At 52.2% G+C, this 15,222-nt stretch overlaps 1 protein-coding gene across 2 annotated transcripts; it reads right to left on the bottom strand.

Moving 5' to 3' along the window:
- Positions 1 to 430: 430 nt before the first annotated feature.
- Positions 431 to 11,814, bottom strand: CNPPD1 (cyclin Pas1/PHO80 domain containing 1). 2 transcript variants are annotated; one of them, XM_077273165.1, is made up of 8 exons: positions 11,566 to 11,814; positions 9,419 to 9,521; positions 9,016 to 9,097; positions 7,378 to 7,498; positions 5,658 to 5,786; positions 5,254 to 5,315; positions 2,580 to 2,697; positions 431 to 2,500 (listed from the first exon to the last, which is right to left on the bottom strand). In XM_077273165.1, exons 1-8 carry the CDS (start codon positions 11,710 to 11,712, stop codon positions 1,889 to 1,891), a joined length of 1,374 nt encoding a protein of 457 aa, XP_077129280.1. In that variant the 5' UTR covers positions 11,713 to 11,814; the 3' UTR covers positions 431 to 1,888. The 2 variants fall into 2 exon arrangements, with proteins under 2 accessions (XP_077129280.1, XP_077129281.1); XM_077273166.1 differs by having other exon boundaries at positions 11,617 to 11,813.
- Between the last annotated feature and the right edge of the window lie 3,408 nt (positions 11,815 to 15,222).

Raw genomic sequence — 15,222 nt, 5'->3', positions numbered from 1 at the left:
GTCGGCGTCTACTTTGCAGCTTTACCATGGTGACCCCTTTACTCCTATTGGGAGGCAATTATAGGGATTCTAGCTATAGGACGATTCAGGCCATGCAGGGGGTGAGATGGACAGGGCTGAGCTTGTGCCTTTGACAATGTAGTACTAACAACTCCAACAATCAGGATCAGAAAGTCAGCAAGTTTTAAAAGCAGGCAAAACTGTTGCCCCCAAAAGCCGCCAGTTTTATGGCGTCCCAGACAGGCAAAACTGTACAAAACTCCAACTTTATGCCATTTTGCATGCAACATCCCAGTCCCGTATACTAAAACCGCATCCATGGGTGGTGAAACATGCGCCGGGGAGACTGTTCTCGCAAAGGATCTCTACATCGAACAGGACATGATTTCTGTTCTGCGTGAATTTTTAAAAACATAATTTTTTTTTCTTAAATCGACATGGAAGTCTACGGCTGACAGATGCTACTGACGAGTATCTATTTTTTAATTCATACTGCTGAAGGTTTGTTACAATTTCATCCACTATGGACAATCGTCTGAACACATCAGCAGCATAAATCTCTCCTGTCTTTAAGGGGTGATCCAGAACTTTCCTTACTTCGGGGCCAAGAACTTACAGGAAGGTGGTTGCTACCCACGTGCTTGTTGTGCTCGGTACTGCTCAGACTGGTCCTACAAGTGATCCCATCAAGGAGAACATCTGCAAGGAGTTTGTATGTTCTCCCCGTGTTTGCCTGGGTTTCCTCAGGGTTCTCTGGTTTCCTCCCACATTCCAAAAGACACACTATAGGGGATTTAGACTGTGAGCCCCATTGGGGACAGCGATGATAATGTGTGCAAACTGTAAAGTGCTGCAGAATATGTTAGAGCTATATAAAAATAAAGATTATTATTTTGCAGCTTCTGATGACATCTCTTCCTTTCTGCTCTGTCGACCGGGCGTCTCTGCTGCCTAACTTTGCAGAAGTCGTGCCGACTGACAGCCGGCTCTCCAATCAGCAGAATGGAAGAGACAGAGCTGCTCTGTTGACGAGAGGTGAAATGAATCTGGGAAATAGTCGGCAGGAGTTGTCTGTAGAGCAGGAAGGTAGCTTGTTACTACCTGTCTAAGTTCTTGGTCATGTAGGGAAAAATAAGCAAAGTCCGCGATAACCCCTTTAATAAATTGCAAAATGTTTTGGCCTGATGTCCATTCACTGACAGCCTGCAGAGATTGTTAAAATAAAGCATTGAAATAGGAAGTTATTAACTGAGGATTTCTTTTGTTTTCCATGCTTGTTGTTAGGATATGTCATCAACAACAGATTGCTGGGGGTCCGACGCACCACACTCCCACCAGTCAGCTACACAGGTACTGCAGGCTCAGATCACATTCACTGCGAGAGGAGCCGACGCTCTGTTCTGTCACCGTACGCTGCGTACATCCAATCCGAACAACAGTAAACTAGAGGAGATGCCAGGAGTCAGTCGCCAACTCATCAGATAGCGATGACTAAATCATTAATGAATAAAGCCTCGACAATCCCTTTTAATAGCTTAAATAATGGTCCAGACCCTCAGCCTGACGCACTTTACCTGCACTGATTCACTGTAACAAACCATCATGAAAGGAGAGATCTTTGTACGACAGGCTCATCTAGACTGGATACCATTGTAACAAACCATCAGCTGTCAGCAGTATTAGGTCTAGACAGGTTTTCACCCTCTGGATATAAATATGAATGTTTGCATTCACAGACAGCAAGCTCTAGAAGCAGCAGCACCTGAACACGGACGTTAGCGATGTCATAGTAAAATAAAAGCATGAGCTATAGTAGACTGAACTCTTATCGGGGGGTCCTAATCCCAGGGCATGGGTTCGGGGGAGGACATGACGCCTTGCATATGGGTTAACCTGGAACGATGAAGCTTTGTAACCTCTCAAAGCTGCTGCCTCTGCAAAAATGTATCTGTAACTCCAAGTTTCTGGACAAGTCCGAGTTTGCTGAGCCACAGGAGTTGGGGCAGCTGAAGCGCAGTAGCGAGTCATGGAAGCCATCGTAGTGGAGTCCTGGAAAGGCACGGACATCTGGCCGGGGTACACTGCAGCGGGTGGCGTTCTTCTGACGGCAGGCTTTGGGCCAGGACGACGATTTTGGTTTAGAGCAGTAGGGACAGTACTGGTCGGGGGGCTGCGGCTCCTCGCTCACAGCGCCCCCTGGATCGCTGTAGGTGAGTGCGGTCAGCACCGAGCCCCAGAGATACAACGCTGTAGCACTGACGCTTGACCGCCACTCTACAGACTCCTGTTCTTGGAAGCACGGAGGAACGGCAGCACCAGAGATCTCCTCGGGTGGCACCGGGATGAAAAGAGGTACAGAGACATCTGAAGGCGACTCCGTGACAGTGGCGGGAAGAAGCGCTGTGCCGTTAATCTCGCCGGTGGCCTTGTGGAGGACGGCAACAGAGGCAAAGAAGGTAGCAACTCCTGTGAGGTAGACCAGACTGAGGAGACAGGCCAGCTGAGGGGAGAAGACAGAACTAAGGTCAGCGCGTAATCCACATAACAGCAGAGCACCCTAGGCCCAGAAGCCTTCGAACCTTGGTCACTTGCTGGCAGAAGTCACTGAAGGCTTTCTGCCACAGCTCCTGCTCCAGCAGCACCGCGACGTCCGTGTACGTGAACCAGCCGCGCTTCATCCCCTGCTGCTCCGCCACTCTGCAAAGGAAAGAAACGGGATTTTTTAAAACACAAAAATATTTGTTATTTTAATAATCCCTTCAGAACATCCACTGTCCATGTCAAGTTCCAGTGTTACACGCAGTTGCCGGCTGTATAAGAGCAGTGGTTGGAGAAAAACACAGGTTGCTGATGGTAACCCCATCAATGCTGCTCTAACAGCAGCAATTAAGGTGTGTGATCCCCAGCAAGGTGATCGCAGAGCGCCCACGGAGAGAACCCGGGGATCGCAGAGCCCCCCACGGAGAGAACCTGGGGATCGCAGAGCGCCCACGGAGAGAACCTGGGGAATCGCAGAGCGGCCACAGAGATAGCCGGGGATCGCAGAGCGCCCACGGAGAGAACCCGGGGATCGCAGAGCGCCCACGGAGAGAACCCGGGGATCGCAGAGCACCCACGGAGAGAACCCGGGGATCGCAGAGCACCCACGGAGAGAACCCGGGGATCGCAGAGCACCCACGGAGAGAACCCGGGGATCGCAGAGCGCCCACGGAGAGAACCCGGGGATCGCAGAGCGCCCACGGAGAGAGCCCGGGGATCGCAGAGCGCCCACGGAGTGAACCCGGGGATCGCAGAGCGCCCACGGAGAGAACCCGGGGAAAGCAGAGCGCCCACGGAGAGAACCCGGGGAAAGCAGAGCGCCCACGGAGAGAACCCGGGGATCGCAGAGCGCCCACGGAGAGAACCCAGGGATCGCAGAGCGCCCACGGAGAGAACCCGGGGATCGCAGAGCGCCCACGGAGAGAACCCGGGGAAAGCAGAGCGCCCACGGAGAGAACCCGGGGATCGCAGAGCGCCCACAGATATAGCCGGGAATCGCAGAGCGCCCACGGAGACCCGGGGATCGCAGAGCGCCCACAGAGATAGCCGGGGATCGCAGAGCGCCCACGGAGAGAACCCGGGGATTGCAGAGCGCCCACAGAGATAGCCGGGGATCGCAGAGCACCCACGGAGAGAACCCGGGGATCGCAGAGCGCCCACAGAGATAGCCGGGGATCGCAGAGCGCCCACAGAAATAGCCGGGGATCGCAGAGCGCCCACAGAGATAGCCGGGGATCGCAGAGCGCCCACAGAGATAGCCGGGGATCGCAGAGCGCCCACAGAGATAGCCAGGGATCGCAGAGCGCCCACAGAGATAGCCGGGGATCGCAGAGCGCCCACAGAGATAGCCGGGGATCGCAGAGCGCCCACAGAGATAGTCGGGAATCGCAGAGAGCCAGGGATCGCAGAGCGCCCACAGAGATAGTCGGGAATCGCAGAGAGCCAGGGAAGTCTACTAAAGGCAACCATGGCTGCCATATTGGTACTCCTCATTGTAGATTGTAAGCTCTCACGAGCAGGGTCATCTTATTTTGCTTTCATTATTGTATTGTCTTTAACATTGTTACTTATAACTGTTGTGTATGAATTGTTAAACTGTAAAGCGCTGTGGAATATGTTGGCGCTATATAAAAGATTATTATTATCCTGTGATGCCTTGGGCTGGGCTTCTTAAGAGACCATGATTATGGCTCTGCACTGTAATACTGTGGTAATGCAATACATACAAGTTATCAGATGGCAGCAGGATCGAGTCCACTGCAGTCCGTAAAGCACATTAGACTTTTTCCATGGCTGTGTTCTGCTGACGCAGCTGTAGGACGACTTGTAGTTACGATAGTGAAAATAGCAAGGTATGTAAACCCACCGAGAAGTGTACGCCAGAGGTGTCAAACTGCATTCCTCGAGGGCCGCCAACAGGTCATGTTTTCAGGATTTCCTTAGCATTCCACAAGGTGCTGGAATCATTCTGTGCAGGTGATTAAATTATCACCTGTGCAATACAAGGAAATCCTGAAAACATGACCTGTTGGCGGCCCTCGAGGAATGCAGTTTGACACCTCTGGTGTACGCTATAACAGACAGCTACACACGCAAGTGCTCATTATAACTGATGTATTACATTTCATTTGCAGTGAGCTGAACAGACATCCTTGGACAACGCTGACATTACATAGTTGTGTGAAGCCTGGAGATAACGAGACATAAACTGGGCTTTGCCCACCCAGCGAACCTGTAATAAAACTAAGCATTAATGACCATATTAATGGTGCCACAGTGTGTACGGTATATTTGTATCATCAGTGGCAAATGGTGCCCTTAGTAATCAAAACTGCAGCATAGTGGCATCAATAACCAGGTGAAGTCAATGCTTAGTACCACCCAATGGCACCATGCAGCAATAGAGAAAAGAAAAAGGAACTGTCTGACCCAGACTTGGGGGTCACTGGGGGGAAGCCACCAGCATAATACAACACATCATCATCACTATTAGTTATATTAATGGTGCCCTTTTGGGGTACATACAACGCCCTGCACACTGTGTGGAATAGACTTTCTATGGGTCTTTAATGTTGCAGAGATAGATAGATATACATACACACCTTTATTACACTTTTACAAACAGCATTTTGTAATGCAAAAAAAACACCATAAAGCATGCACAAAGAGTAACACTGAGGGAATAATATGAACATAAAAATCGTCCTAACTTACCGGCCTTCCAGCCACCGCAGCACCTCAAAGAATTCCCTCGGGTGAGTGTAAAGACTCCAATCCTATAGGACAAAGAAAAACAATTGAATAACTGATAGCAACTAATTAAAAAAAAAAAAAACTTTCTTGCAGCAAAAGTTTATTTTTATGAAATGAAATCTGCACTGAACTTTATTCTCAATCTTTATAGGAGACAAAGCTCCAAATCACAAAATGTGTCGAAATTCCAATTTCAAAATTGACAGCCACCACTAGGGGGAGCTCTGATAGTTATTGAAGACCGTTCAGAGTCAGATGTAGAATCTGTGAGCGCCACCTAGTGGTCACTGCAGACATATAGTTATTGGGACGCTGTACACCCTGCTAAAGAGACAAAACATAAACCTCTCACACAACAGACTTACGATCGCTCGGAGAAAATTCATCTCCAGATTATTGACTGTCTGGACATCCAGTCTCCCGGCTGCGCCCCACTCGTCGTTGAACACTTCTTCCTCCTCACCTTCATCGTACAGATACTTACTGGCTACCATCTATGGTACAAAATCAAGTCCAAAATCTCACATGAACACTCTAAGCGATGTTTAAAAAATGAATGTGTTGGGTGTCAAAGTGAACAGATGACATTCCTGTGGCCAAACTGTGCGGCCTGCGTCGGCCGATTGCCTGCATTTGGAATGGGGGTGGCCAGTCAGATTTATCTGAAGTTTGGGGGGGGGATTTTCTGAAACTTGGAGTTTCTTATAAAGGTTAAGTTCACACTAGGCATTTTTTCAACGGTTTTTTTTTTTCCTGCAGCAAAACCGGATCTCTTGGCAAGAAAGAAACAGGTTTTCTTTCTTTGGTTTTTCTTGCGTTTTTTTTGCAGCGGTTTTGGCATGCTAGATTTGTCTCTTGTGCATGCTGATAAAGTTGTATTCTAAGGGTATGTGCACACGTTGCAAATTCGTGTGCGGATTTTTCCATGCAGATTCTGAAAAATCCGCAGGTAAAATCGCCCTGCGTTTTACCGCGGATTTCCCCTGCAGATTCCAATTATGGAGCAGGTGTAAAACGCTGCGGAATCCGCACAAAGAATTGACATGCTGCAGAATATACAACGCAGTGTTTCCGCGCGGTATTTTCCACAGCATGGGCACTGCGGATTTGGTTTTCCATACGTTTACATGGTACTGTACAACGCATGGAAAACTGCTGCAGATCCGCAGCGTCAAATCTGCAACGTGTGCACATAGCCTAAAGAATCAGGTTTTGGCACAAAAAAGGTCACTTCTCCAATGTCCTTATAGGCATCAGAAGTGATGATGTCCAGTCCGTCAGTCCCAAAAAAACCCTGCAACCAACCACTGGCCTTGGTGGTCACAAGATGGACATGCTTACGGTAAGTGACTGGGTGCAGCTGTCAGATTGGCCGGACATCAGAGACCCCCAGAATGGCAGGAGATTAAAGGTGTTAGGCCGGGGTCACACTTGCGAGAAACTCGTGCGAGCCTCTGCATGTATTTCTATGCAGCTGAACACTCCGGTCCCGAGTGCCGGGTATTGATGAGCGAGTTTCTCGCATTGCACTCGCAAGTGTGACACCAGCCTTAAATTACTTTTTTGAGCCTTTTGCCCACCTTAAAAAAAACAAAACTCCTCCGATGACAATATGGGGTTTCCTTTGGCTTAAAGGGGTTGTCCACTACTTAATGGCTTATCCTTACACTATCACATTAGCAGCGGGTCTGGTACTCTGCACCCCCCCAATGATCAGCTGCCTGCAGCTCTTGTAGCCGGAAGTGCACAAGGCTAAGACACCGCAGCGCTGTGTAGTGGCCACTCCCAGGTACTGCAGATCTGAGCTTCTGATCCCCAGCACAGCCATGTCCTCGCTAGAACAGCAGTGTCCCTCTGTATTACAGGCGCAGACTTGCTATGTCCATGTGATCGATATGATTAATGCGCTTGCCACGATGTGACACATTAGTCGGCACAGTTGCTCATGGTTGGGTCACACCCCGGATCACACGTACGATTCGTCTGCCCCCGGGGACTGCAAATCAACGAACTAGAAAATCCGGCCCCACAGCCAATGAAACCCAGAGAACAAGTCGTGTGACTGTTGCGGCTCCCATCGCTCACCATGGATATAAGGAACAGGTCGGAGGAGGAGATCTGCTGCAGGTACTCAGGATTCCGGTGTCGTAGCCGCTCTATGTAGACCAAGGCCAACATCATAGAGCATGGAGAGATGCAGGCCTCCCTAGAGACAAAGACACGCACCAGTCAGCAACACAGTTCTCTACAATCACGTTATGCAAGAGCCATTCACTGCGGTGGTCCCACAGCAAAGACCCGCCCCAGTAGGTCAAAGCAAGGGTCCGCTACCTACTGTTCTCAGCAGAGGAGACCACTGCATGGGCAGGGATGGAGCATGCACAGTCATCTCTCCAGTGCCTTGTTTAGTGGGGTCTCAGGACTCATCCCCCACTAATCCCACAGCGGCTCCTCCGTATTACGCAATGGTGGGAGTTCGGCTCCAGAGTGTTTAAGACATGACAGAGTGAACGTACACCACTTTAGAGCATGGATGTTGGCAAATGGAAAGAATACGTCTGAAGGATCAGACCACACAGGGTTTGTTTGTGGTCTGTAGACAAGGAGACACATAGGCCTGCACAGGAGATGTGGACACAAAACGGTAGGTGATCACAAAGAGTCATTAAGCATTTTGACAGCTGAGGGGATACCATTTTCAGGTGACCTGACAGACGACTCGTGTCCACCATAGCAAGATCTGCTTCCCATGAGGTCCTGTAACCCCCCCCGGCCGGCAGCCATTCATATCAGATAGGAAGATCCGTGCCTAAACAATTCTACAATCTGCCTGGGGGCGCCGTCACTAATTCACTTACTAAGAGGGGGCAGCAGCTTTCCCCATTGCAGTCTATGGCTACTGCAGAAATAGATGAGCAAGCAGTACTATACTCTTCCCATAAGCACATTTCCATTCATTTCCAGGGAAAGTGTCCCAGGAGCCGTTATTTGAGCACGACAACCTTAGATCGCATGTTGCATGTGAGCAGCCTGCGTGGCCTAAATCTGCAGCATCTCCGGACTCCATTGAGCTCATCGGGGAGGTACATTCAGTGTCAGAACCTTCCTCAGACAACCATTAATGACCTCCGTCATGGCAGCAGGGGCCGGAGGTGCCGGAATCTCTGCACAAGGCTCAGACTCCAGCCTGAGTACATCCAGATGTTCCGTTTCCATCATTTGCAGATCAGTAATATCTCCATCCGGCGATTTCCATCCACCACTTTTCCTTCTTCGTGTTGTGATTTCAGTGCTGAGGTGAGTATACACATAAATACAATTAGGGTGGAAGTTACATAACGAGCGCTTCTGATTACACATCTGACAACACGGCGATGGCTCCACATTCTTGCTGCACAGTGGCGTTCACACCAGTGTCCTGTAACTACGGCCCGGCCTCCTGTCACAATGTCTGATCCATGCTGAGATCGAGTCATGACTGATGAGACAATGAAGTCTACTCCACCAGCACTCGCATAAAACCTACCACTGAACGCGATGTCTAAGAACAATGAAGAATGCTGGGAGTTGTAGTTTGACAGCAGCACAGAAGAATCAGGCTGCTGCTATACAGTGTGAGCTCTGGGGGCCGGCTCTTCTCCCGTTTCAGGGCATAGACTTTTTTTTTTTTTTTTATATAATCCTCATCTTTTGCTCCAGGATGTATGTGGAGCCAGCACTCACCTGGACACGTGAGACGCATATTTCCTCTGCAGGCGGCGGATGGGGCTGGGCGCAGCTTTCTGCAACAGTTCCACAGCGATGTCTGTAAGAAAAGGGAGACACAAAATGAGAGAGACCCCGGGGACGAGGTAGCTGAGTACACAGGACTGTAGTCTGAATATGGCCAGACAGAAGAGGAGTAAGGAGGGGGCATCAGCTTAGTGCAGGGAGAACAGGGGACCGCCTGCACCCAATGGGCCACTTACAGACAGCATCACCACTAAGTATCCTCGGAAGGGCAGGTATACTATAGCATATTCTTTCTTAATTTACTCCATTAAAAAAAAAAAACAACACAATTTAATGAAAAATCTATTGTTTCGTGTTTACAGTGCCTCAGCCTGAGCAGAGAAGCTGCACTCACCGGCCACAGGACTGGACAGGTTCTCCATGGGACACTCCGCCTCCCAGCCATAATACAGGCGCTTTCGGACCCGCTCGCTCAGCTGGGGATGTCCAGGTAGAAACTGAAGCAAAACACAAAGTGACTGATAAGGATTCACCTAAAAATGAAGCAGCAAGTACAACAAACCAGAATATCACAAGAAGGTGAGAAATGTTCCTACTTTGAGTCGTAGGGTCGAAAAACTACACGGAGAAAAAAGTGTCAGGCCACAAATTCACAATATTTAAATCTAGCCGGTTCCTTCAGCCACACTGCGCCCCCCACCCCCCCGGTCTATAACCATTGGCCCCACAATTGCACCCCCCACCAAATGTATAAACACCAGCCCCATCATTGCCCCCCCCCCAGCAGGTGTATAACTACCGGCCCCATCATTGCCCCCCAGGTGTATAACTACCGGCTCCATCATTGCCCCCCAGCTGTATCACCACTGGCCCCATCATTGCCCCCCCACCCCGCGTATAACCACCGGCCCCACAATTGCACCCCCCAGGTGTATAATCACCGGCCCCATCTTTGCCCCCCCCCCCCCCAGGTGTATAATCACCGGCCCCATCTTTGCCCCCCCCCCCCCCCCCCCCAGGTGTATAATCACCGGCCCCATCTTTGCCCCCCCCCTAGGTGTATAACCACCGGCCCCATCTTTGCCCCCCACCACGTGTATAACCACCGGCCCCATCTTTGCCCCCCACCACGTGTATAACCACCGGCCCCATCTTTGCCCCCCACCAAGTGTATAACCACCGGCCCCATCATTGCCCCACACCACGTGTATAACCACCGACCCCATCATTGCCCCCCACCACGTGTATAACCACCGGCCCCATCATTGCCCCCCACCACGTGTATAACCACCGGCCCCATCATTGCCCCCCACCATGTGTATAACCACCGGCCCCATCATTGCCCCCCACCATGTGTATAACCACCGGCCCCATCATTGCCGCCGCTCCCCCCCCCCCCCCAAGCAGGTGTATAACCACTGACCCCATCATGTATAATTGCCAGTTCCATTCTCACGCATCCCTGGTGTACAACATCCGCCCCCCAAAAAATCGCCGTCCCCTCTCCCCCGGGTGTGTAACATCTGGCCCAATCATTACCTCACCTCCCCTAGGTGTATAATCTCTGGTCCCTCGCTCCCGGTATATAACCGCCGCCCCCCCCCCCCGCCATGCCGTTTGCCTTTTCTAACATGTGACAGATCTGCCGATGGCACAGAGCTCCCTGATACCAGCGCAGTCCTGTAATAGGAGCCACTGGGGAAACAAGTCCGTCCATGACATTTCTTCCTCCTGGGTCTTCTCCCATCACCTGTGAATGATATTATTGAGAAGTGGACGGAACCGCAGGAACTCGGAGACCCCGTAACATTACAGAGGGGGGGGGCGAGTGCTGAGGAGCGGAGGGCAGAAAAGTCACCACCGCTCTGCTGCCCCCATAACTGCAGAGTCCAGACCTCCTCTGTTATCAGCACAAAGACTGCGCCCCCTGCTGGGAGCTTCATGGCCGAGCAGCTGCATGCAGCCGTACATCACCAAGCACAATGCTGAGCGTCGGATGGAGCGGTGTAAAGCCGCCACCACTGGACTCTGGAGGAGACGTGTTCTGTGCAGTGACGGATCACACTTCTCTATCTGATGGAGGAGTCTGGGTTTGGTGATTCCAGGAGGACGTTACCCCCTGACTGCATTGTGCCCCCTGTACAGATGGAGGAGGAGGATAATACTATGGGCTGTTATCAGGGGGCGGCCTCGGACCCTCAGCTCCAGTGATGGGAAATCTTCATCTTCAGCACAAGACATTGTGGACAATTGTAGCTTCTGCTTTGTGGGAACAGTTTGGTGAAGACCCTCATCTGCCCCCCATGACTGCGCCCAGTGCACATCTCCACAGACATCGCTGCTCCTCCTCCTGCAGATCTCCCTGGTTACACCTCAGTACAGGGCTCTGACCTCACAGCTCTGCGCAGTCAACGGGTCACGTGACAAGACAGGGACACGTGACCGCCGCCATATTGGTGACCACCCAGCTTTCCCAGGGACATATAGAAGATAAAAAAAACTTTATATTAAGTCGTCAGGAGACAAAGGATTCCTGGTTACCAATGAGCCGTCACCGTCCATCACCCGGGACACCGGCGCCTCCTCACTCACCGGGAACTCCATGAAGCCGTGTGCGGGCAGCTGGAAGCGGCCGTTCTCCTCCCGGGGGTGAGGACCGCACAGGCGGCCGGACGTTCTGCGCTCCATGGCGACTGCTAGGTTACGGCGAGGCCGGGGCTGTCACCGCCGCTGATCCGAGGCCGCTCCTGCTGCGGCACTTCCGGGAGACGAGAAAGGGGCGGGGTCCGGCGCGATGACGTCACGTGTTTACACGGAGAAGCCCCGCCTCTGAGCGTGCGGAGAGAGGGCGGAGCTTACAGTACGGCGGCCGGCAGGAGCCACCGCTCAGTACCGCATTACTGAGGGGCACCGGAGCCTGTCATTCTCCTGGCCGGAGCCTTGTGTTTCTTGGTTTATCGTCTCCCCCTCACGTCCATACGACTCTTTGATTTGTTTTTACTCCATTTTGTGCAAAAGACGACGCCGTAAATCAGAACTTCCGCCATTGTTTTTGCTTGGCGCTTACATTTCTTGTCTTTACGAGGGGGCGTGGCTCGCAGTGATTCCTCAGGGGCGGGTCTTTAGCTGCATAATTACCCTGTAAGCACCGCCCCCTCAGTGAAGACAGTAAAAACTTACAAAAAGGGCCGAATCTGAGACCGATTTATAAAATGAGGCAGAAGGAATAAAATAACAGCAAAAACAGGAGCCTTCTGCCCTGGTGACGGCAGCTTTCATCCGCCATCCATCTAATCAGGAGCGGGCCACTGTCGCCCCCATCCCCGGCAGGTGACAGCTGGGTATTACAGCCAGGACCTGGTGCTGCGCTGATTTCCCCACACATTTGTTAACCTGTTAATGCCACTCTCACCCTCTGACACCAACGCACGCACGTTATTCTCTCCTCCCATCTGCGCACTGTGGTGCCATCGCGAGTCGTTGATGGGTTGTCCTGGCAGCCGGGGGTCAGCGGATGCCCCCTGTACTTGTTATTACAGAGCTCGCTTGTGGCCGACCGTGGCAGGAGACCGTGATTTCTGCTACATGCAGCGGTGTGACAGCACAAATCTACCCAGCACGAGCGATCGGACAGTCGCATCTTCACGTCCTCTATCGGGACAAACGCTAATAGTGAAAAGTAAAAACAAATGTTTTAAAAATGAAAAAAAAATTTTTTTAAATGTTCATGTCCCCCCCCCCCCCTTTTCTTCCATTGAAAATAAAGATATTATAAAAGTACACGAGCTATCAGCAAGTCCAGAAAAGGACGATCAAAATATAAAAACAACCCGATCAGTAAACACCGGAAACGGACACATTTCAGGAACGCCGCAATTCCACAAAAAAGGCTGAAAACAAGTGATGAAAGTCACCTCTGACCCCAAATGGTATCAGTAAAAACATTGTCTCACCCTGAAAAAATAATCCGCACACGGCTCCATCACCCGAAAATACAAATGGCGACACCATCCCCGAAACTTCTAGTTACAAATTCTGATTTTTATTATTTTAGTGGTAAAAACAAACAAAGAAAACTGGACGTGTTTGGTGTCACCGTAATCACACTGAGGAGAATCGTACCGCGAGGTCGTCTCTACTACAATGGGAGCACCATAAGAACAATTCCCACATAACAATCGCACAATAGGTTTTTTTTCACAATTTCACCGCACTTGCAGTTTTTTCCCCATTTTCCAGTTCACTATATGGTAAAATTAACGGCGCCTTTCAAAAGTACAACTCGTCCCACAAAAAATAAGCCCCAATACGGCTCTGGGGATGGAAAAATAAACATATGGCTCCTGGAAGGAGAGGAAAAAAAAAAGGAAATAGGCCGCGTCGTGAAGGGGTTAAAGAACCTGTGATCGCCTTTGGGTACAACATTCGTGTTCATGATGTTAAGAACCATCAGTGCTGGGGGCTAATTCTCTGCAGTCACGTGGACTAATCAGATAGTCCTCTCTAAAGCTCAGACCCTCCAGGTCTCCACAAGCACGACTCCTCCGGGTCATCACAAGCTCGGCTCCTCCAGGTCTCCACAAGCTCGGCTCCTCCGGATCATCACGAGCGCAGCCCCTCCGGGTCATCACGAGCGCAGCCCCTCCGGGTCATCACGAGCGCAGCCCCTCCGGGTCATCACGAGCTCGGCTCCTCCGGGTCTCCACGAGCTCGGCTCCTCCGGGTCTCCACGAGCTCGGCTCCTCCGGGTCTCCACAAGCTCGGCCCCTCCGGATCATCACAAGCGCAGCCCCTCCGGGTCATCATGAGCTCGGCTCCTCCAGATCTCTACAAGCTCGGCCCCTCTGGGCTATCACAAGCTCGGCTCCTCCGGGTTTCCACAAGCGCGGCCCCTCCGGATCATCACAAATGCAGCCCCTCTGGGTCATCACGAGCTCGGCTCCTCCGGGTCTCCACAAGCTCGGCCCCTCCGGATCATCACAAGCGCAGCCCCTCCAGGTCATCACAAGCGCAGCCCCTCCGGGTCATCACAAGCTCGGCTCCTCCGGCGTTCCACAAGCGCGGCCCCTCCGGGCCATCACAAGCGCGGCCCCTCCAGGTTTCCACAAGCGCGACCCCTCCAGGTCATCACAAGCTCGGCTCTTCTGGGTCTCCACAAGCTCGGCCCCTCCGGGTCATCACAATCTCGGCTCCTCCAGGTTTCCACAAGCGCGGCCCCTCCGGGTCATCACAAGCTCGGCTCCTCCAGGTCTCCACAAGCTCGGCTCCTCCGGATTATCACAAGCGCAGCCCCTCCGGGTCATCACAAGCGCAGCCCCGCCGGGTCATCACAAGCTCGGCTCCTCCGGGTCTCCACAAGCTCGGCCCCTCCGGATCATCACAAGCTCGGCTCCTCCGGGTTTCCACAAGCGCAGCCCCTCTGGGTCATCACGAGCTTGGCTCCTCCGGGTCTCCACAAGCTCGGCTCCTCCGGATCATCACAAGCGCAGCCCCTCCGGGTCATCATGAGCTCGGCTCCTCCAGGTCTCCACAAGCTCGGCCCCTCTGGGCTATCACAAGCTTGGCTCCTCCGGGTTTCCACAAGCGCGGCCCCTCCGGATCATCACAAGTGCAGCCCCTCTGGGTCATCACGAGCTCGGCTCCTCCGGGTCTCCACAAGCTCGGCCCCTCCGGATCATCACAAGCGCAGCCCCTCCGGGTCATCACAAGCGCAGCCCCTCTGGGTCATCACGAGCTCGGCTCCTCCGGCTTTCCACAAGCGCGGCCCCTCCAGGTTTTCACAAGCGCGACCCCTAAAGGTCATCACAAGCTCGGCTCTTCTGGGTCTCCACAAGCTCGGCCCCTCCGGGTCATCACAATCTCGGCTCCTCCAGGTTTCCACAAGCGCAGCCCCTCCGGGTCATCACAAGCGCGGCCCCTCCGGGTCAGCACAAGCGCAGCCCCTCCGGATCATCACAAGCTCGGCTCCTCCGGGTCATCACAAGCGCGGCTCCTCCGGGTCTCAATAAGCGTGGCCCCTCCAGATCTCATGTGCATCTCTCTAAGGTTATTACCCCCTTCCTGAGTTTATCTTTTTAGTCCAGCTTAAATAATATATGGAAAGAACACATCTATGGGACCATCGGGCCCCTCGAACCCCGTCCTGCCCGGTCTGACGTGAAATAGATGGAGAAATGGCCATGGACATTTGCAGTTTTC

Source organism: Ranitomeya variabilis, chromosome 7 (assembly GCF_051348905.1).
Source record: "Ranitomeya variabilis isolate aRanVar5 chromosome 7, aRanVar5.hap1, whole genome shotgun sequence".
Classification (NCBI taxonomy): Eukaryota; Metazoa; Chordata; class Amphibia; order Anura; family Dendrobatidae; genus Ranitomeya; species Ranitomeya variabilis.
This window is presented reverse-complemented; position numbering and strand designations above follow the sequence as displayed.